The 24,514-nt window shown below is 37.3% G+C and overlaps 1 protein-coding gene and 1 long non-coding RNA gene across 3 annotated transcripts in view; one reads left to right on the forward strand and one right to left on the reverse strand.

Annotated features, from left to right (window-relative positions):
• Positions 1–24,514, reverse strand: part of LOC108704334 (zinc transporter ZIP11) — a 255,673-nt gene that overhangs the window by 206,369 nt on the left and 24,790 nt on the right. For both annotated transcript variants that reach the window (XM_018240831.2, XM_018240830.2), the window contains exon 4: positions 11,809–11,967. In XM_018240831.2, the coding sequence (XP_018096320.1) occupies positions 11,809–11,967 (159 nt within the window). The remainder of the gene's footprint in view (positions 1–11,808; positions 11,968–24,514) is intronic.
• The window catches only part of LOC108704335, a 38,821-nt gene that overhangs the window by 6,803 nt on the left and 7,504 nt on the right, over positions 1–24,514 (forward strand). The window lies entirely within an intron of this gene.

Here is a 24,514-nt window from a genome sequence, read left to right on the forward strand (position 1 = left end):
CAACCAGAATAGGGGCTGTTGGGATAAGGACCACATGAACTAGCTGAAGCAGTTCTCGAGCCAACAGGAAAATAAAACTTGCCTGATTAACTACTGGGCAATTTTTAGCCAAATATTGGTCAGATGGGCCTATCAGAAAGCCCCATACACTGCCAAATAAGCTGTCAAATCAGGACCCGAATCAGCATCTTAAATCTGCCCATATACGACCACCTTAAAAAACAGACCAGTGTTCAAATTCTGGCATTGTGTCCTTGTGCCTCATTTAGGGCAGTAGTGTGACAAATCAGCACAGTAAGTGGTTTCCTCTCCAATGCAAGTTGTAGATTTGGACTTGTTTCCAAATAATCAAGAATAGAAAGCCCCTACAACATGTCTATGCTGCCCAGCCTGACATTACTTCTTGCTGTGTTTTTTTTTTTTTTTTTACAGAAAAATGAGAGCAGGCAATACATTCACCCCAAACACATACACACAACTGGAACAGACAATGTATGCTCTTTTAATCTAAGGAAAATTTCAGAATAGATTTGAAGATGGCATGTTCAGATATGCTCCTGCACAAGAGTCATGCATTACTAAACACTTATATCCCTTCATATTAATAATACCAAAAGTTTTTGCTACTGTATTACTGTTAACATTTTACAAGGGCAAACAGTGATTTGCTAAGTCTATATTGACATTTTTCTGTCTTTTCCAGCACTAAAAAAATAACCAAAATGTACTGTACATGCTTCTATGTATAATTATACTTGAATCCCCTTCCTGCATCTTTCTGTAACCCCTATATTTTAAGAATATATCTAAAAAATGTACTGTACATAAATCAAATCCATTGCCTCTGTGGTGTAGCTGCCTTTCTCAATAGTGAAAGGTTAAAAAAAGGTGATGACACTGAATAACTAAGATTAAAATGCTATAAATACATGTTTAAAGGTGTGCAAAAACTCATAAGTGCTATGTTTTGCAACTTGTAGGCCTACAGGTGTAGCCCTGTCAACAGACCCATTCCTATCAGAGAAACTCTCTTTGCAGCAATATTGTGTCTAACTGGAATTCTAAAGAAGCCATTGCCTTTATTCTAACTGCTAATTTTCTATCCATAGCCAACCGAGCTTTGTCTTCTAAATCGGTTGACAGTATCAGCGTGTATGATTAAATTAAGCTCTTTGGTGACATTCTGTAGCCCCGGGATGTTTTCTACTGAGCATGAATAATTAATTACTGCGATATTAAGGAATGTTGTAAGATATCCGTATGGTTGAGCCAAGAATGTAATTGTTAGGAGGAGAGGACACAGAGTATAAATTAACTTTTACACATTATGTTTGTGAGGGGACCCAATCTAAGTGGATTTGTTATAGATAAAGTAAATCCAAGAATGCTGGGTTTGTGGTCCAACTGAACAGCTACAATTTTAGGTAGCACAAGAATTAAAAAGATGAATAACTTTAAATAGTACTACATTTAACATTGTGTTTTGTAATTGTTAAAGGGATCCTGTCATTGGAAAACATGTTATTTTTCAAAACACATCAGTTAATAGTGCTACACCAGCAGAATTCTGCACTGAAATCCATTTCTGAAAGGAGCAAACAGATTTTTTTATATTCAATTTTGAAATCTGACATGGGGCTAGACATTTTGTCAATTTCCCAGCTGCCCCTGGTCATGTGACTTGTGCCTGCACTTAAAAAGAGAAATGCATTCTGGCAGCCTGCTGTTTTTCTTCTCAATGTAACTGAATGTGTCTCAGTGAGACATGGGTTTTACTATTGAGTGTTGTTCTTAGATCTACCAGGCAGCTGTTATCTTGTGTTAGGGAGCTGCTCTTTGGTTACCTTCCCATTGTTCTTTTGTTTGGCTGCTGGGGGGGGGAGGGAGGGGGGTGATATCACTCCAACTTGCAGTACAGCAATAAAGAGTGATTGAAGTTTATCAGAGCACAAGTCACATGACTTGGGGCAGCTGGGAAAATGACAATATGTCTAGCCCCATGTCAGATTTCAAAATTTAATATAAAAAAATCTGTTTGCTCTTTTGAGAAATGGATTTCAGTGCAGAATTCTGGAGCAGCACTATTAACTGATTCATTTTGAAAAAAACATTTTTTTCCCATGACAGTATCCCTTTAATACTATAGCATACCGTATCAAATATGCAGAGGCTATTTGCTATGGATACTACCATTTTATATGCCATTTTGTTCATGTGTGTCAGAGGGGCTTAAAATAAACTCTGGAGAACCACTGAGAATTCAGTGTGTTTATTTTATCACAACATGTTTTGGATAAACATTTCCTTCGTCAGGTGCACTTAATTTCCCACAACATTTCCCCAGTTTAAGAATTGGGCCATGACCAGCTGCACCTTTGATGTATGCAAGCCATGCCCACTCCACAAAAGTGATATCCATTGCATAAATACTTTAAAACGTTAACATGCATCGTTACTATGCATACTTAATAATTTAATACAGGCCTTTCCAGCCCAAAGTATCTCCACTATGGCTTGTGATGCAGGCCTAAATTCCAACCCAGGATGAGAAATTGCCTAAATTCTCAAAGGATGCACCAAGACGTTTCTTATAACAGAAGGAAGAATAAGATAAATTCATGCATTAGTGATATACATTAATTGTGTTATATTACACCCTATTTATGTACAAAATATTGTCTTTTTAACCTTGTAAGAGATATCTATGGGACAGATACTCTTTCTTCAACTAAAGTAGTCCCCCTTCTTTGGGAAATAAATAAGTATGTCCCCTATATAAAACAAAGGAAATGAGTTTATTTGAATCAAGATACTAATTCTCTATAAAGTGCTTAATATTCCAAAACCATATATGATTGTAAAATGCCAATGCAATAAATTAGTTTCAATATTCAAGCTATCTCTTGTAGTAAATAAAGTGACTTAGTGCTCAATAACTTAGTTCTGGTTCTCAAAATTTACTCTTTTCAAAATAAAGTGACTTAGTGCTAAATAAAGAAATTAATTATTAAATTAATTTGTGATTAAATCCAGAATTTAATTAGAGATTTTAATTAATTATCACCAATATCATAACTATTAAACAAAAACATTTTTGTGAATCTGTGACCTTAATTAGTTAAAAAGTGATTAAGTACCAAATTCTCAATTCATTCAATATTATTAATTCTTTGAGTATCCCAACTGATAGATCCGTCTACTATCCAATTCAAGATACTATTTCTTCACAATTTTCAGTATAAGAGCAAGTGGCAGCCTATCTTCAAAACAGGGCTAGTTCAAGGTATTCGATAAGGAACTGCCACTTCATCAGATGGGTAACATAGCAACACAGTTCTCAACAACCCATAACTATTTATTACACAAATGCTACTGTGTCAACAGAAAGAGTAAGGAGGCTATTAATTATCCAGCCTTATTGCCTAACTAACTTGATGATGGCCATTGTAATGAATAGGTTCTGACATTCTCAAATGGTGTGCGATGTATAGAACTGTAAGAGAATTAATGATAGGTGTTCTACATTTTCTACTTGGACTTAATCATTATTTTTATTACAAAATGTTATGGCTTCTTGGATTGTTATGTAACTGCAAACTTTTCCACTTTAATTTCATACCATGAAAAAATCCAATAAACCGCTCAAAGTGATGATTGATAATATACAAAGAATAGAACATAAAAATACCCTGTCAAATGCTCTAAAGTGGGGGAGGATCTAGCACAGAGTTGAAACCAAGGCACAGGAGATGTTTATACAAAGAATTGCTACTACAGAGAGGTAATGTACCTTGTTTACTATGACTAAAGATAAATAAGTTAGGGACCACCATGTGGGGTTTTACCTTGACGTGGTATGGTGGCTTATCAATATTATGATCATAACTTTGTAACAAAAAAACCCTGTTTCAAAATTAAATGCACTGGCATATTTACTTGAATTACTTAGACAGGGCTTTATACTTTTTGAAATTATACTTTTTGAAATTGGCCTTAGGTGAGCATCCACAAACCCCCCCATATAAATGCTCTAAAGTGGTCACCCTTTATTTAAGAAGAATGTTATGTCGACAACAGTATTAACTATAATGCTAGCTACTAGTAGATGAGTCTGACAGGTCCTTGTGTGCCTGAACACTACAATAAGGGAGGCAGATCACTAAAAGCAGTAACATTATGACTTAGCTCTAGAACCACAGCATTTGAGTTTAAAAGTGTCTTCCAGAGAGCCATCAGTTTATACAAAAGATTGATACACAAAAGATCAGTACAGCTGCAAACTATGTAATTTAGGTAAAATTGCTAAGCAGCAAAAATACCAGGCTGTGTGCCAGTCAATTCACCAGTCATAACTTATAATATATAACAATAAATTATACAATACCCTGTCAAATTGCCTTTTTTTAACCATATTAACTATAATGCTAGCTACTTATAGATAAATCTAATAGGTTCTTATGGAACACTGCACAGCACTGAAGTAAGAAAACTGAAGCTGTAACATTTGTGACGTAGCTCTCTAACCCAAATTGACAAAATTAAAGGGTAACTAAAGTCTTGCAAAGTCTTAAGTCTCTTCCAGAAAACAATTAGTTTAGGTCAAGGAGAGTACAATAACAAACCACAATTCACAATATCTTCAGCTGTGTGAGAACACTGCAAGTTATAATCTAGCAACATCTGGAAAGGTCTTGTTCTTTCTTTACAGATCAGCCAACACATAATGATAAGTCCTGGTTTCTAAACTATGCCCCTGGTGCCCTTATGAGACCTGAAGCTGTAGATAAAAGTTGTAACCTGGTAGCCTGAGTGAGATTTGAATTGAGGGTTTATTTGCTGTCCTACAATTTTCCTAAAAGACCAACTTGAAGGTTGGTTAGGATTAGATTGAAAAACATAATTTTGACTTTTTATAGGTCACTAGTAAGGCCTCACAAAGTATGCAGTGCATTTTTTGGCTCCAATCCTTAAGATTGATACTAATGAGAAAAAACTGGATTGTTTTCTCTGGAGAGAAAAGCGCCTGGGAGAGATCATGATTGTTCTTTACAAGTACATTTAAAGACATCATAAACAAATAGTGGGGGGACTTTTTTCATATAGAAAAGAACAAATAATAAAGTCCCCCATCTTTAGAATTGAGGAACTGAACTGTGACTTGAAGCAGCAAAAGTGGTTCTTTACGGTGAGGGCAGCACGTTTATGATGGCACATCATATAAATGCCTTAAAGAGTGCCTTGGATGGCTTTTTGGACAAGCCTTATACAGAAGGCTTTGGTAATTTTAAGATCTACAGTTAGTTTTGTATCAGTATGTGTACATCATTTTTTATATACTGTATGTGAGTGTATCAATCGGTCTGTTTATCACAGTCTGTATCACAATCGGTCTGTGATGCACAGGTTGACAACAAGACGGGCAACACCCAACCCTAACCTACTCTTTTCTCTTTCTGGCTGGTACACTAACCCTTCTCATATACCCATGCCTTATCTGCCCCATCCATTGTGGGGGCAGGGTGCGAGAATATTAACAAGTGACAACTGAAACTGAAGGAATTTGCTTCTGAGTACTGCATTTGCTTTGAAACATTAATGTTCCCACTGATTCTGTGACTATATTGATATTACAGTATAAATTTCTAGCAAAAGGAAAATATACTATTTTCTGATTTATTTTTCTATTGAACAGCCTTGAAGGCTGATTACCCCCAAGCTTTACAAGTACATTTTTCCTGTAACGGGGACAAGCTCATATACTATTTTATGAGTAGCAGACCAATGACAGAGACCAGCATGTTCTGATAGTCTTTAAAGATACTTTTCTACCTTTTGATATGTTGGCCTTTTGAAGTGTTGAAGTTTGAGTTGAGTTTGACTTGTATATTACCATTTAACACTCAAGCAGGTAATCTCTTCTTTCACACTGTTTGGAAACTCTCCAAGGTCTCTGGGTTAGATACGCAAGCGAGCCAGCTTTTCTTAATCTACTTGGTGCTGTTGATTTGAACAAATTGCCCATTATTCATTGTGAATGGGAAGAGCTGTGGGTCCTCTATAGACTTGAGATTACCTGTATTATTTGCAGTTTAATGTGATAAATATCCAAGCAACGTGAAAAGTAGTGCTTCCCATTCCAGTCAATATGAATCGATCGATAGAGAGAAGAAGGCGTTTTGATGGCAAATACATCCGAACCTGACCTTAAAGGAAAACTATACCCCCAAAATGAATACTTAAGCAACAGTTATTTTAGAAAAGAAAAAGAAACCCCACCAATTGTTATGATTCTAAAATTGGCCAGAAATACTGCAACGTGATTTATTACACTTGTTTACTGACAACAATTCATAGAAAGTTGTAATAGAATTAATAAAGTGCTAGTGCTGCTATAAATTCATCCATAATTAGAATTAATTATGGATGAATTTATAGCAGCACTAGCACTTTATTAATTCTATTACAACTTTCTATGAATTGTTGTCAGTAAACAAGTGTAATAAATCACGTTGCAGTATTTCTGGCCAATTTTAGAATCATAACAATTGGTGGGGTTTCTTTTTCTTTTCTAAAATAATTTTTGTTTTTTCTGACATCTGTCAGACCTCAACTAATAGTTGTGAATATAATTTCTTGGTATTTGAATAAAGGTTTCGTTTTTTAGGTTTACAATCTACTTAAGCAACAGATAATATATTAAGTAGCATATTCAAGAATCTTATCAAACTGGAATATAGATTTAAGTAAATATTGTCCTTTTACATCTATTGCCTTGAGCCACCATTTCGTGATGGTCTGTGTGCTGCCTCAGAGATCACCTGACCAGAAATACTACAACTCTGTAACAGGAAGAAGTGTTGAAGCAAATACACAACTCTGTCTGTTAATTGGCTCATGTGACTTAAAGGAGGAGGAAAGCTACGGAGGCATTATATTGCCAATAGATTAGCTGCAATAGTGCAAGCTAGAATGCTATATTTATTCTGTATTAAGCTAAAGGCAGGAAGCCTGATACAGAAGCCCATGAGTACACAATAGAAGGAAATAAATGCTGTGTTCCTTTTGACAGAGGACTCAGAGCAGCATTACTTTGAGGGTTTACTGGTATATTTATATAGATCTTTCTGATAAGGCTAACTTAGTTTTAATCTTTCCTTCTCCTTTAAGAAGTATAGTTTATTTGATTTGTTTGTATGCACAGTGAATCGTAGGATCCCAGGGGGTGACCATCGTTTTTTAAAATGGCAATTTTCTATTTATGATTACCCAATGGCATATACTACTAGAAACATATATTATTATGAAAATGGTTCGTTTACATGAAGCAGGGTTTTACATATGAGCTGTTTTATGCAATATCTTTTTAAGGAGACCTACATTGTTTGGGCGGTATAGTTTTCCTTTAACATGCAAAACCTAACCAGCAAAATGTTGCCACTGTAGGACCTGCACATAACCATACTTACCCCACTATACACTACTTTTGCTTGCACTTCTGGTTCCAAGACAGGGAATATTTGGAAGCAGAGGAGGAGTATATTTTCCCAGTATGACCCGAACCTAACTAAAACCTGCCAATGGTCACCCAAATTACAACCCAAATCTGCAGGTCCTGCAAGTTTTGGGTTAACCCACACATCACTGCCTTGAGGCTGTCCAGGATCAAACACATGAATGGTATAGTATACTGCACGTGCCAGTCTTCCACCACTGTAATCCATTGGTACCCCTATTAAAAATTCACTTTACTTGTCCTTATAAGCAATAGAAATTCAGGACAACAATACAAGCCACAGTTTGCATTCAAGCTGGCAATGCTGTTGAGGCGTATTATGGAATAGGGGACCACTCCAAGCATCACAAAATATGGATCTGACTAGTGCAGACAATACCGAATCTGCTTGTCTCTATGTAGCAAAAATCAGGGAGTGGTCCTGTAACACACTAAAAAGGGTAGTTCACCTTTGTTAACTTTTAGTATGATGTAGAGAGTGATATTCTGAGACACTCTGCAATTGGTTCTCATAAAATTATTTGTGATTTTTGAGTTATTTAGCTACTCATTCCACAGCTCTTCAGTTTGCAATTTCAATAATCTCGATGCTAGGGTCCAAATTACCCTAGTAAACATGCATTGATTTAAATAAGAGACTGGAATATGAAGAGTAGAGGACCTCACTAGAAAGATGACTAATAAAAATAGCAATACCAATTAATTTGTAGCTTTAGAGAATATTTGTTTTTTAGGGGGGCCAGTGACCACCATTTGAAAGCTAGAAAGAGGTAGAAGAAGATGGCAAATAATATAAAAACTATAGAAAATTAATAATTAAGACCACTCATCTGTGTTTCTTACTCCGTCGGCGTCTTCCGCAAGATGCCCAGCGCCCAGGGAAGCCTTGTGGGATGTTGGACGCCTGTGTGTCAAACTGGGCATGGCGTCAAAACGTGCAGTGTCATTGTGTAATGTTTTTGTGCACATCCCTTACTATAGCACAAAGCCTTAGCTTTTCTTAAATGAGCCCAAATATATTAGGGATGCACCGAATCCAGGATTCGGTTTGGAATTTGGCCAGGATTCAGCCTTTTTCAGCAGGATACGGATTTGGCGAATCCTTCAGCCTGGCTGAACCGAATCCTAATTTGCGCATGCAAATTAGGGGACTGGGGGGGGAAAAAGTGTGTCTTTTTGTCACAAAACAAGGAAGTAAAAACATTTCCCCCTTCATATCCCTAATTTGCATATGCACATATACACTGAATACACTAATCCAATTACATATGCAAATTAGGATTCGGTTCAGCATTCGGCTGAATCTTGTGCAAAGGATTCAGGGGTTCGGCCGAATCCAGAATAGTGGATTCGGTGCATCCCTACAATATATTAATGATAACTTTTATCATCCTGTATTACCTCACAGTTACAGCATCTTCCCTTGACACCACTTTCACTTACTAAAGACACTATCACATAGTTACATCACTTTTCCTTGATATACCTTGCCTTCCTATAAACAGTTTCCCACACTTACGGACACTATCTTGCTTAACCATAGATACTATTCTAGTTACAGCTCCTTTTCCTAACACCAGTATGCATTACTATTGACAATGTCACAGATACTGATTCTTTCCCTAACACTAGCTTGTCTTACTATTGGTACAATCAAACATTTGCAGCCACTTCCAAAAAAAGTAAATACAACTATAGGGATATAGATTTTCTTTACCTCCTTTCTACATACAAATCCTACTCTGCAGTCTCCCAAAGAGCTGTGTCCATGAAACATTTACTTAAAATATCGAAAGGCATCTATTACGATATGATTAGATCTCCATACTCCCTATTCTAAGAAAATATATTATTTTATCTTGACATAGAAAAGTACTTTTTATAGTTTTATATTATAGCTTGCATGTTTATGTAAGCGCAATGGAAAATATATTATCAAGTGGCTGTGCTTGTTATACATGATTTTCTTGTATCGTGTGTGCAATGTTGTGGTATAAATTGAGAATGTTACATATAAATAATAAATTTATGTTTTCAATTGAATTGTTTCTGCACAGAAGGATTTGCTGGCCATTTTGCACTTTTGTGGGGGTGTATTTTCAACTCTGTATACGGTGACTTTTCATGCAATCTAGCAGCTCCTGTTAACAGGGTTGTCCACCTTGCTGTAGAAAGTGATATCCTGAGACAATTTGCAATTGGTTTTCATTTTTTATTATTTATGTTTTTTGTGTTATTTCGATTTTAATTCATCTCCTCTCTAGTTTGCAATGTCAGCAATCTGGGTGCTAGGGTCCAAATTACCCTAGCAAACATGTAAATAACAAATAAATAGAGGGGGTACGTGACCCCATTAGAAAGCTGGAAACTAATAATTCAAAAACTTTAAAGAGGAAAAAATTAAGGCCTATTGAAAAGTTGCTAGAATTCTATAACATGCTAAAAGTTAACTTAAAGGTGAACCACCTCTTTAATAACAATGAGAACACTGACTGCAGACAATATATCAAGAATAATCTTTAGTATCATGTCAGTTTGGGATTCTTTTCCTATATTAAAATATTAAGTTTCTTTTTTTATTGACATACTGTATATTTACTAGCTTGAACTGGACAAGGTGACGCTAGGGTCGTCCTTAAAACCTGACACAGTGAGAATCGATGATGTCTGGGGGGGTGTGGTCATATTGGGGGGTGGGGAGTGTCACTAGGGGGCAGATTGGTCCTATGACATGCAGGGCACATTCTTGACATTTTTGTTTGTGTTTCACAAAAATGAAACCCAGGCAGCTTTGCAAAGTGCAATTTAGACATATATTTTCCCAAAGTGCAGCATTTTTCCTAGAATCCCAGCATCATTATGGTGCAAAGGGATATTTAATGCAATTGCCCTGCTGCCAACAAATTGCATTTTGCCCAAACTAAGACAACTACGTTTCATCTTAAATCAGATGCTATTATGCTGAATATTTTCCTATTCTTTTGGTGCAACTGCAAGCGGTGATTGACCCAATGTGCTGTGGAAAGGGAACCCTGGAGTTAATGCTTGGTAAGAAGGTTGTGGTATAGGGTTGCCACCTGCCCGACTTTCACACGGACAGCCCAGTTTTCAGGAGGGATTTCCTAATTTGGATTTAAAGTGAACAGCCAATTGGCAAGATTGTAAAACTTGTTGTACATTTTGTTTCGACCACTATGGTGTTTTTCATGAAAAGAGGGAACATTTCTCCCTGAGACCACCACTGTGATTTAAACACCATTTGTGCCTCAGCCCTTAGCATTCAGGTCTGAGTTGTTTCCCCTCTAATAATAATTTGGCAAGTGAGTTTTTTCGCCTTCCTCTGGATCAACAGAGATAACAAATAAAAGTGTTGTCTATGTGTACTACATGAAAAATAATTGTGTTGAATAATAAATTGCATCTGATGTTGCACATTGCCCTTGATTAAATAAAATGAGATCGCACTGCAGCCTTTAGAACTTCAAATTCTAAAGGAACGGCTGCAAGGTTTTAGTGACTGTAAATTCATTATTAATGGAGCACATCGCTCTGTCATATCTATATATAAAAAATGATTTTCTGACACACCAAGGCAAGTGGTCATGAAAACCCCATATATACAAACACTGCCTATCTGCAAATCATAGAATGCTTATATACCATACCTAGATTGACTCAGTGTTCTGCTAATTGTGACATAAAATGGATGTGGGGCAATGAACTCTGGGTAGCCAGGGAAATAAACACTAGGGCCACAGCTGGCCTTTGACAACGCTCCATTATGTGAACAAAATGCGGATTAGGCTTTCAGGTTTTTTTGGGTTTTAGATGCATGATAGGAAATCAGTCATTTCAAAAAGGCAACTGGGTAGCCATTTCAATAAGCATATAGAGGGCAATACCTGTGTGTCAGCCATATAAAAAAACTCCTGTGAGGGACAGCAAAATGCGGAGGTATTCTAGTTATGGTATTTAAACGTCCTTTGACTTATAGAGAGGTAGTAATCAGAATTCAGCATTCACATGCTGTGGGCCATAGTGTTAATTTCCCTGACTACCACTGAGGCTACCACTTTTTTTTTTACAGGTAAGGTGGAAAACAAAATGTTGATGGTGTCAAAGATATTGTAGAAAAGGTATAAAAGTAGGTGTTGGTTTATGCAACTGATAAAGATGCCATGAAAGACCTGATAAGCAAAGATAATGCAACAATAATGAATACCTATTTTCATTTGTGTCAACTGATTTTATCAAGGGCTGCTCCAAGTAAAGGTACACACAAATCTGTAACTTACCAGAGCTGGTAGTAGCTGGTCGGCCAAGTATACAAAGCCTGCCCCAACAGAAAAACCAACAGCTGCAGGCACAAAAGCGAAGCTGCCATACTGGTTGGAATTTTCAGCCATCTCAATAGCAGGGGCAAGAAGAGACCAATAGGATGCAGCAAGCATCACCTGAAAGACAAAAGAAAACCCAACAGTTCATTCATACATGCCAATGCTGAGTTATGTCACCTTGACTCTTCATCCATATATAAGCAGTGAATCTAAATTCTCTAATAGAATAGCCTCATGGAAGGTGTTAAGCGGTGTACCTCTTTCATTCAGCCTATAAGTGCAAAAATTAGCTAAATAGTACCCACATTAGCAGTTAAATGAGTGGGCGTCACAGTAGATATTGTGGTTTCCTTGGCCTTTGATTAGGTAATTACTAAAAACTGGCCAGTGGGCATTATGAAGTAGCCTACCTGTTTGTCTGCAGCCTGCCCACTGCTACTTAAAAATAAACATTCCCTAATGAAAAAAAAATGTCAATACATGTAATGTATTTTATATACTTTTCTTATCTGTAGCTAATAAGACTTTAATGCTTCTTCATAGGTATGCTAATCAGCTGGCTCCTGCTGAATTATTTCAAAATATAGAACATACGTGGGGAGAAAATACAGACAGATACTGCTTTTAACAGCAGTTATATGTACAGATAACTTTAAAACTAAGTGAATAGAATTGAATGTAAATCTAAAAACTCCTTAGAAATATAATTTCTTTCATTTGGCAAAAATAAAATGTTTGAATTTACATCTCCTTTAAACATTTCTGAACTTGGTATGCTCTTCACAAGTATAAGCTGCATTAGACAGAATCAGATAGAATGATAATCAAGTTTAGCTCTGGATTAGAGTGCAGCATATAGAGCAAGCCTAGACATCTAAGATTGATTAATTCTACCTGATATTTTAAAGAAGTCAGATGAAAAATGAAGACTGTAGAAAAAGAATGTTATCTGCTCTTAAATCCGTGTTTCTAAACAATCTAACATTAATATATAGAAACCCAGAAGCATCTCTAATTATGCTCGATGAAAGAATAAACCAACATGCGTCACTACGAAATGAAACAGTATAAATCACATCAGAGCAATCTTTTATTTCTGCTATTAACTCAAAAACATCTGCAGAGATTATAATAACATTAACGTGGGTGGAAGGTTCAGGAAAATTTCCATTTACAAAACATTTCAGACTTAGTTGAACTATGAAGGCAGAATTTATGTAAGGCGCACTTTGTTGCATTTACTCAAGCAAAGCTCTCAAGCTCTCATACTTTTGAAGCATGCTTCCATTTCATGGCAGGGAAGAAAGGAACAACTCAAAGCATAATGTATTGCTGTTCTCAGTATTCATCTCTCCATCCTAGACACAAAAAAAGAAACTGGTGTAGAAAATTGTTCAACACTGTATTAGTACTAGTTAGAGTATGCTTGTATTTTCTTGTGGAAAAAATCTGTGTACCTGTATATTAATTTAAAGGAATTGTTCATTGTAAAAATAAAAACTGGCTACCGTATATACTCGAGTATAAGCCGAGTTTTTCAGCATCCAAAATGTGCTGAAAAAGTCTACCTCGGCTTATACTCGAGTCACTGGGCAGTAGACTGCCCTTTTAATCATTCATATACCAACAGTTCACTTGGGGAGAGACTGCAATATCACACAGCGCCCTCTGTTGGTTATATGAAACAATAACAGTGCGCCCTCTGTTGGTTATATGAAAGAATAACAGTGACTGCAATATCACACAGCGCCCTCTGTTGGTTATATGAAAGAATAACAGTTACTGCATATCACACAGCGCCATCTGTTGGTTATATGAAAGAATAACAGTGACTGCAATATCACACAGCGCCCTCTGTTGGTTATATGAAGGATTAACAGTGATGGCAATATCACACAGCGCCCTCTGTTGGTTATATGAAAGAATAACAGTGACTGCAATATCACACAGCACCCTCTGCACATGGTAGTGGGACAGTGGGACAATGCACACAGTAATCCGTTTGGCAATTCTCTGTCACCATCAACTTTGCAAAGAAGTCCGGTTGATCGCTGGGGGGGTCGCTTTGGCCGAATGTGCGCTGCTGGGAGACAGGGCTGTAGTTGTGTCTAGGCTTATACTCGAGTCAATAAGTTTTCCCAGTTTTTGTAGGTAAAATTAGGTACCTCGGCTTATACTCGAGTATATACGGTAAATAGATAGGCTGTGCAAACTGTACAAAATGTTTCTAATATAGTTAGTTAGCCAAAAATGTAATCTATAAAGGCTGGAGAGACTGGATGTCTAACATAATAGACATCCAAGCCCCCCTTAGTTCATAAAACTTACTGATTAGTGATGTGCTTGCAAAAAAATTCTTTGACCCAGGCCAACTCTAACCCACCATAATGCAACCCAGCACAAGTATATAAATTAAAGCTGCAATTAATTTCCAGTGACAGTAGTAGGGTTGGACATAGCTGGGAAGGTCAGAAAAGGGCTGGAGACCCACCACCCACTACAGGGGGCAATTGGTCAGCCAGAACTTGCATCAGGCTAAGCTCCCCCTAGCTATGGTCAGCCCCACAGTAGAGTCCTGCACCGGGTCGGGAACCAGTGGAATACCTGCAAAATGTTCAGGTTTTGGCAAAAAGTCCCCGATTCCCTAGCCATGTAGGCTATTCACGGGTAACCCGACTGGGTACCGGCAAAGGTGTGGGCTTGATCCCACCCTCCCCTGTGGTTTCTTCCATTTTCCTGCATTTTCAGTGCTGGGGTGACGTCACTTCCAGTTTCACTGGCCCCGGGTCAGAGGGTAAGTTGAGCTATTGGGGTTCAGGTTGGGTAGCAGTTTAGTGGGAGAAATTTGCGGGTTGCGGGTCTGGGTTGCAGGTCACGGGATGCGGGTATGGCTCGGGTCTAACAGAATGGACCAGATCAGGTCTCTACCCCACAGTTTGGGGACCACTGGCCTAAATAGACACACTACTGTACTGTACTACTCAACCACCATGTTGCTGGTCTACAAATGCCAACATACGTTAACTTATCATCAAGGTTAAGGCATGCTGGAAGCTTTAGTCCAGCAACATCAGTGTTCAATTCTTAAAGTAGCATTGCTAAAGGAGAACTAAACCCTAAAAATTAATGTGGAAAATTAATATTTTTATTTTATATACTGAACTTATTGCACCAGCCTAATGTTTATGCTTCTCAATAGCAGTAATGATTAAAGTGTCTTCGACTCTCACATGCTCAGTGGGCAGCTGTTGAGAAGCTAAGCTTAAGGGTTGTCGCAAATTATCAAGCAAAAAATGAGGTTTGTCTGTAATTTAAGATGATATTACAGGGCTCATTATTAGATTCTCATACTAGTTGCACTGGTGTCTGTGCTGTCATGTAGTAATTATCTGTATTAATTACTAATCAGCCTTATATTGTGACATTTATATTCTATGTGTACTGCATATTGTGAGTGGGTCCCTAAGCTCAGTAAGTGACAGCAGCACAGAGCATGTGCAGTGAATCATCACAAAAGAAGATGGGGAGCTACTGGGGCATCTTTCGAGACACAGATCTTTACTGCTAAAGGGCTATGGTTGCCTTGGGCTAGTACAGAATCCCAAAACATAACGTACAACATTTCCAGCCTACTTCTTAAGCCTTAGTTCTCCTTTAAAATAATGTTTGCCCGGTTTTCCATGGCCTGTGACTACATTAGAAGGCAAAATAATCCTTCTATGAGAATCTCAGCTGATCTGTGAAAATCTGGCTCCACGTTCTCTTTTTGTGCACTGAACAAATAAGCCCATTATTCTCACGTCTGCTTACAGTCTAATATAATAAAGCCAAAATGACATTACAGCAAGATTACGAACATAGTGCAGGTAATCATGCTCATAGTTAATTCTCGTGAATCTATAATTAAGTATTTAGCTATGGGACTATTTAGCTATGTTTTTATTTACTGCAAATATCTCATAATGTTTTACTCCATGAGTGAAATCAGTGTTAAGTTAGGGAAAGCAGAGGAAGGATACATGTCTACAAGCATCTCTATTAAAGACTTGGGTATCTCATGAAACACACACAAAAGAGAAACATCGCAGGACAGCAGAGGGGACACTAAGCTTTAACACCTAGCTCTAAGTAAGAATGGCTCTTATTTCAGCGATAGGTAGGGTTTCAGTGCCAATTTCAGCCCAATACCACAAGCCCAGCTATAGAGTACATTTTTTCCTATGGATTTCTATTAAAATGTGAGGTGTTGTATGCTAGCCTACAAAACTTAATTTCAGCCAGGACTCGCAATTCCTTATTGGTAAAATGTGAACAAAATTAGTTAACTTATAGTAAGGTAGCAAGTATCTGTTGAGAGATGTTTAAGACAACAAGGATGTATGAAAAAAGTAACTATGGTCTTATTTAACATACAAATTAATTATGGCCCTGATACAAGACCATGAGACCCCCCCCCCAGCTATTAAAAGTTGCAAGAAAAGTGCCATTGCCCTAAAAGGACAATTTATTTGCAGATACAGTTAGGTTCATAAATATTTGGACAGACAACTTTTTTTTTCAAATTTTGGTTCTGTACAATGAATTTTAAATTAAACAACTCAGATGCAGTTGAACTGCAGACTTTCAGCTTTAATTCAGTGGGTTGAACAAAAAGATTGCATAAAAATGTGAGCCGCTGAAATGAAATGATTGTTTTAAATAAAAGGCTTTAGTTCCTCACATTTTTATGCAATCTTTTTGTTAGAACTCTAACTTTTAAAACTTAACCTCCATTGAAATTGACACTTGATTATATAGTGAGATCAATAGAAATGAGAACTGGAAACAAAAGGCTAATCAACGAGATGGCAGTCAGGACATTTTAGTTTTCTTGTTTAAAACTTGTTTAACATAACAGAAGTTCATGTCCCCAAGGGGGTAATAAGCCAAATGAGGATTCTTTGTTCCCAGCAGAGCAGTCTTGCATAATAGCTCTTGCTGTACCTCTCCCAAGACACAGCTTCTCTGTTAATAGTGATGCATTATTAATCGTATGTATTAATGATTCAAAGGCGGGGGGTTGGGGGTGTAGATAAGGCAAGAGAAAATTCCCCCCACTGATTATTACTACCAATTTGTAAAACTAAGAGACAGGAAAACCAACAAACTACTAAATTATTAACCAAAGCATTGTACTCTACTAATAATATACAGTGTTTATTACAGAAATCCGTGTTTTCCTCACAATTTTGCTATGATATCATTGCCCTCAGCACACACTGCAAGTACAGGGCCTTCAGTAAGTTTATAGGGTTTTCTCTTGTACATTTTGACAAATCAGCAATCAGGGCTCCCATCAGGCTCTACATACAACTTGGCCCTCAAAAGCTGTTGTCTCTACTATTCCTATTGTTACACTTTTGATCCCCAATGGAAGCATCTTCCAGTATGCATGAAACATGCACCATACCTTCATGGGTGATGGAGACATTTGCTCTGGAAAAAATGTATTATTCCTGAACAGCTCCTGTCCAGAGGTACCTAACTCTCTGAGCACAAAAGCAACAGGAACCGATAATACTAAATGAAAGCATTATAGTAGTACCTTAAAGGAGAAGGAAAGTATTTTTATACTTGGGGTTGCCAAAATGTAGGCCCCAAGTGATTGTATTTACTTACCTGACACTCCTGTGCTCCTATCAGCAGAAAACTGCACCGGCCCGGGGTTCTTCCAGCGAGTACCACTGAATGATCCTCTTCCTGCTTCTTCTTTCAGGGCTGAGCATGTGCAGTAGAGCGAAAAGCCAAACTTTAACGAAAAAGCTGGCTATTTAATTTTACTGCACATATCTTTTCCCCAGGAGATTTGAAGAGTGAAGAAGCAGGAAGAAGATCATTCCGTGGTATTTCGCTGGAAGAACCCCGGGCAGGTGCCGTTTTCTGCTGATAGGAGCACTGGCACGGAACGTCAGGCAAGTAAATACAAACTTTTCGGGGTGCCTAACTTTTGGCACTGCCAAGTATAAATGAATATGTATGTATTAATATCAATACAAAACCTACAAAATCCACATTCGATTACATGATGACACAGGACACAGTGCAGTCTGCTTGAATCGGCTGCTGGCAGATATTATTTGACTTTTGACTATTTGGCTGTTTTGATAATTTATGGCAATCCCTACGCAGCCCAGGCCACACTGAGCATGTGCATGGTCTTGGTCTTGCAAAGATGTTTAACAAAGTTACAAGATGGTGACCCCCTGTGGCCAACTTTGAAAGCATAAATCATTTTTTTTTATTAGGCTTGTGATGCAGTAAGTTCATGTTTAGTATACAAAATACTATGTGTGCTATGTGCTATAGTGCAGTGGTTCCAAAACTATAGGGGCTAGGGTACCAGCTGAAAGACCAGTTACAGTGAGATTTTTGGTAAATGCTTATCTGCTCTCCTAGATGCCCCTGGAAGGTCAGTTTGAAGGTATAAGAAAAATTTAGGGTCGAGCACTTGTCCTGTCCTAGATGCTATTAGAACACTGGCTGAATGGTTGATTCAGCAATGTTTTTATGTGTTCATAACCTTCCTTTGTTGGAGAGAGGGGTGCTCCTCTCAGTTTGGCACATCCATAGTCTTGATTTGCATCTGGTCAATGGCTGTTGCAGTATTGAAATACAGTAGAATACTAATTTAACTCCCTTAGAATTTCCATTTTACGGTCCAACATAAACTGTGGGTATTTTTTTCCCTCCAATTATACGTTTTCCCAGACTATATGCCATTTTTCCGGGATCCCATGGAAAACTTAAATTTGAGGGTTCTTGTGTACGTCTTACATTGTAGCCCATAATGAGCTGCAGGTAAAAGCATGGGATCCATTATCTGAAAAACTTGGGGCCTCACATTTTCTTCAGATAAAATGTCTCTCAGTAATGTGGAACTATACTGGCAGTATCTTGCAAATCATTCTAATGTTTTCTGACAGACTGTGTGTCTATTCTTTTATAGTAGCAAAATGGGAAACCGAACCTGTTAAGTGTGAGAAGTGTTGAAAGGAACCAAAACACCCTTCACAAGCAATTGCATGCAAAGTGAAGCCTTCTGAAGGTATTAACTTGTCTCATGCCATACACACAACTCTGCCTAGATACCAAAAATGAGAGTTTTGATTCTTCCATAATGCATCATGGGTGCACTCCTTTATGTCCCTTTGTCCAACTATGCATCCAGAACCACTGATTTATAGAACAGATACAGTCTAATGGTTCAGAGCCATATATACCAACTTGCAGACAGACAATGGAACATGGCTTCTGAGGAGTAGGACTTGGAAAGTAGCGAAATGGGAAACCGGACCTGGCTAGGGTGAGAAGGGCTGAAAGGAGCCAAAAAGCCCTTCACAAGCAATTTCATGCAAAGTGAAGCCTTCTGAAATCAGAAGGTATTTTACTTGTCTCATTCCATACACACAGCACTGCCTAGATACCAAAAATGAGAGTTTTGATTCTCCCATAAGGCATCATGGGCTATCCTTTGCTCAATCTTTTATGTGCATACTGTACATCCCAACATTTAGAAAATAGAAAGAGGGATAAAAAGAGCGCAGCAAATTTTTGACAATGTCCATTTTATGGACACGCCCCCCCTAAATACCACATCCATTTTACAAAAGTTGGCAGGCTATGGAAAGTCTTAACACATTTATAGGAGGTTTAGGTTCAGATTTTATGTGTTATTACAGTTTTGCTAATGAAGGCGAATTGCCCTTTAAGCTGCAAGACACAGTTTTCCCAAGAGACTTGCTTATCTTAAATAGTTACAATTGTATATTTGCATATTTTAAAATTTTAAAAATGCATCTAAGTGCAGCCAAGTATTCTGGGCTCTATGCTAAAAACCTCTTCTTTACTTAAGTTTTAGAAAATTTGTATCTTTTTCTGGCTGTTCAGTGCTGGAGATCAAAGAAATCATTGGGACATTCAGTAACAATCCGGGACTGCGGGTTGAAAATCGAGATTGTCCTGCGAAAAACGGGACAGTAGGTAGGTATGTATGTGTTCCACTGCAGGGGAAAGCAGGAACAAATGCAGCCCAGTCTATTCTTTTAGTTCATATTCACTGTGGCACAGACAAGCCCTGAACACAGGTGGAACGCAACTTGATGCTAGTGCTCCGCTTATAAAATAAGCACACCCCTAGGAGTACTCTGCTTTGGTAATGTTTGTTCTCAATTTAACAAACCAGCTACTAATTGCAGCCTCTGCAAACTTGCAGATGAGTAAATACAGAAAAGGGGAAGCAACAAAGTTTGATTAATATCATTCAGAGCTACAAATCTCAACAGAAATGAAATCCACAGAACAGCCCATTGCCGGTCATTACATTTGCTTCTAATTGCACATCATTAAAAAGAAATAAAAGATGACCATGCGAGCTGGAAGATGGCATGACAGGTGGCCACTATACAGATGGCTAAAAGGTTACACCATACCATCTCCAAGGATGGTCACAGTACAGGCATAAATTCTGTTAATCAGAGCTGATTAGGCATCATTACTGTGGGTTAATATTATTATTTCATGGCTGACTAATTTTCCTTTGATGCCCTTACACAAGGAGAAAACACAAACCCCTTATTATGAATTCAAACAATAAAGCATGTCTTCATTTTGTTTGTAATTAATAGATGCCTGATGGGTGCTGAATTACTATTTGGGACTTACATGTTGGAGAGTAAAAAAAGACTTAATTACAGAAGAGAAAATTTTAGTTCCTTAAGATCAGTACTTCAGAGCATAGATTGGAGCATTCGTTTTTCCACTAAAAACACAGAACAGTAAGTGTTAAGGACAACCCTAAGTGGTCAATTCAGAAGTGAGGAAATTTAAAGGAAAGAACACTAAGACATTTAAAAACAACAACTCAGAGGGGAAAGAAGCTGTGTTTAAGGAATATAAACACTATAATAATTGTTGTAAAATGATATTAAATCATTACTGTTGATTAAATGTAAGAGCGTTATGGACCACCATATGAGGCTCAATTAAGCCCCCCAGGTATACAACTAAAAATAAATTGTCAATACAATTAGCCTTACATTTTATTTTGTAAATTTCTTTAAAAACATTTTTCTATGCTGCTTCTCTGCCAACAGAAATGTAACATGAAATATCATTGCTACAGTAAATTATGCTGATAACCACACATCAAACGAAGGTTTGCGACACATAAAGTGACACCTGGATTATTAAAAAGGTGCCTGTCTTTAGATTTAATGGAACTCTTCTGGTGACAGGGACCACTGTTAACAGGTGGTTTCTATTAAAAATACTGTTTGGGCAGTAAACATTGTGTGCCATGAGCCAAGTGGAGTGGCTACGTGTTTATTTTTTCATATTACTGTTCATTCTACTCAGACAGAATTGTACAGTATTCATACTCTATCTGTTGTGATCATGTTGTGTTGTTCCATCTGCATTCCAAGTTGTGCCTGCACCACACTGAGTACAGCCTCACTCTGAGCATTACTTAAAATGTAAAACTTTCAAATATTAGGTGGCTCTTTCAACTTGAAGAGGTTTAACTTAAGGCCCAGGTTCCACTGTCACGCAGATATCAATATCAATTTCACACAGGGCTCAGTCAGGAAGCAGTTTTTATTCTATAAGCCCCTGCGGTGGAAAAAGGACTTGCAATGCATCACGAACTATGAAAAGGAGTAATATAAATAAATGTAGACATACTAAATGTGTTATTTGGTCATACAATGATGCACTGAAATGAAGGTACTGTAAATATGAAGATGGTTAAAGGCACACAATGTTACATAGTTACATTGTAGCTGAACCTTAAAAAATGTCCATCTTGAAACATAAAATGTATCTCTCAGTACAACGGTTTTATTTTTTGTCTTGGTCTTTCAAGGCCACAGCTAAATTAAAGCAAGCACATTCTAAAAAATATTTTTTTTTGTGCAGATTAGTTTATTCTACTGGCTGTAGATGAATCTAAGTCTGAGGGCACATGGAGCGTTGGCTCTGCTGTTCTCAGCCAGCATTTTTTTGCAGGCTAAGAGAAGCAATTCCGCTCCTTCTGCAGCTCTGTTTATCTGCACTGAAAAGTACAGCTTCCACTTGAGTGCAGGTATACGGAATGGAGATACAGTAGTCCTGACAATGCTTTCTTTGCATTATTCAGGCTGATTTTCTGCATCTATAGGCTTTACAAGCAGGGACACTTTACCATGTAAAAGATTGCAGGGAGCATGGGTGTTGGCAGAACATTTTCTTGGGGTCGGGGGGTGGGCAAGTAAGCCAATATTCTATAGGGTAGCATTCCACTGAAGATGAACCAATTCATGACAATGCACTAAATAAAGGAGTAGCTTACATTGTGGTGGGAAGTATAAATTAAGGTGTTGTGTTGGGAATTACATTTTTTGGAACTAGCTGAAGAAATCAGCATGGGCCAACTTCCCCTTCTTGCCCCCTTGTGGACACCTATGGCAGGGAGGGAGCAGGGATGGGGCCAATGAAAAACAGTGGAAGGGGGGTTTGTTCTCCTATAAAAAAAAATGTTTTTGTTCAGACCAGTTTTGATATGCTTCTGCTGCAGATAAATCTAAAGGACATGAGAGCAATTTGGACCACAAGCTGTGTATTGCAGACTTGTACAAAATAACTAAATTGCACCATCTCAAATAAAGCAGTGTGTGTGAGAGGCTAAGCAGCAATGGTTGGTTTGCCCTATGTAACTAAAGTGCACATTCTTCCTGTGATAAAAGTACTCAACATCAAAAATAATTCAGACAACAGCACAATAGTTATACATCCGAAAAAAGTATACCTCCTGGCCTTAAAATGACACCTATTATAGAACATTTCAAAGAACACTTGAAGGGAAATTTGGACTTTCAGAATTCAGAGAATGCATCTAAAAAATCTCAGTTCATGACAGAAACTAAAACTGATTCAACTTTTTTCATTAAAGAAAAAAAATACTTTTTTAAAGAAAAAACTTATGGATTCAGATTTTACATTGAAAAAAATGTAAACTAAAATATACAAATACATTATTAACCCTGGTTTAATTTTAAAATGAACACAATGTAACTGGTCTTATATCAGCAATTAATGACAGAACAATGAGAATGGAATGGAGGAATAATAGAAACCAAATGTAAGGAGGGTATAGAGTTGGTTGAGGAGGGTATAGAGTTGGTTGCTTTGGGCAAGTGAAGCTACTTTATGGATCTGATATATCGGGGACGCATGCCAAAGTCAACATCAAGTTGCCTGCACCACAATGAATACAGCCTGATAGGAAATACAAGCCCGATTTTCTTCCATCGTTCCCATACTCTGAAATGAAATTAAAGATTCAAAGCAGTGGAACTCAGAAGTTTGTGAGAGACCTTAGAATGGCAAATGTATAAAATGTTAGTACAGGTGATTTTGCAAACAAACTACATATTATTAATAAATGAGTTCTAGAAAGTTGCATGATCTATTGAGACAGGCTATTACTCCACACCATGCCTTGATCCCCTGCCTAGAAGATCTCCACCATGAACATTACTAATGCCTTAAGGAGGGGCAGATATTAGCAGAGGAGTTGCCTGTATAATCCACAATTTAGCAGAAAAATGTGGGTACAGTGAAAAATAGAAGAACGAAACAACAACAATCTTTTACATATCATACTAGAAGGCTGTTTTAAGCAAAGCAAAATAAAACAAACCAAAAAGTATTAGCTTTCTTAAACCAGAAATCTACAAATACTGTAACAGAAGGAAAGTAAATATTTCAATCCAATATTAACAACTACCATGTCTAGACATAAGAGCTCACACTCAAAAGCATATATAAATAAAACTGTTAAAGATTTATAGAGTTCATTAGAAGGTGCTGGTTTGTTTATCTACCTAAGGTAAGCATATTGGGAAAGTGGGATTTTTTTTTTTACATTTCCTTTTTGGCTTAACTGGATCTATATCTAAAACAACTAGGCCTTGTAACCTGTGTAACTCCCTTTGTGATTTTAAGGTAGTGTAAACATATGCAAATATGGTCCGTATTTACCTAAAAATGCTCCCTTTATTATAAAGATTAGGTTATTGTTATCCTTTATTTATATCCTGCAGACATATTCCACTGATATTAAAGGACAAAAGATAATGACATGTATAAAAGCAAACCCCCAAGATGCACCCTTTGTTAGGCTTTGAGATAGGGAGCAGCTCATAACTCAAAGGGCAAATCTGTAGACTGGTACAGGTATGGGATCCTTTATCCTGAAACCCGTTAAACAGAAAGCTTCAAATTATTGAAAGGTGGTCTCCTTTAGGCTCCATTTTATCCAACTAATTACATTTTTTAAAAACAATTTTCTCTGTAATAATAAAATAGTACATTGTACTTGATAAAAACTAAGATATAGTTAATCCTTATTTGAAGCAAAACCAGCCTATTGGATTTATTTAATATTTACATGATTTTCTAGAAGACTTAAGGTATAAAGGTGTAAATTACGGAAAGATCCGTTATCTCGAAAACCCCAGGTCCCAGATCATTATTCTCTTCATTCCTGGTTATCACAGTAACAGAAGAGAGCTGATATATATGTAGTCCTCAAAAAAGGAGCACTCACAGGTCTTATAAGTAGAAAAACATTTAATAAGGGCACAAA

The sequence above is a fragment of the Xenopus laevis genome, chromosome 9_10L (assembly GCF_017654675.1).
Source record: "Xenopus laevis strain J_2021 chromosome 9_10L, Xenopus_laevis_v10.1, whole genome shotgun sequence".
Taxonomy (NCBI): Eukaryota; Metazoa; Chordata; class Amphibia; order Anura; family Pipidae; genus Xenopus; species Xenopus laevis.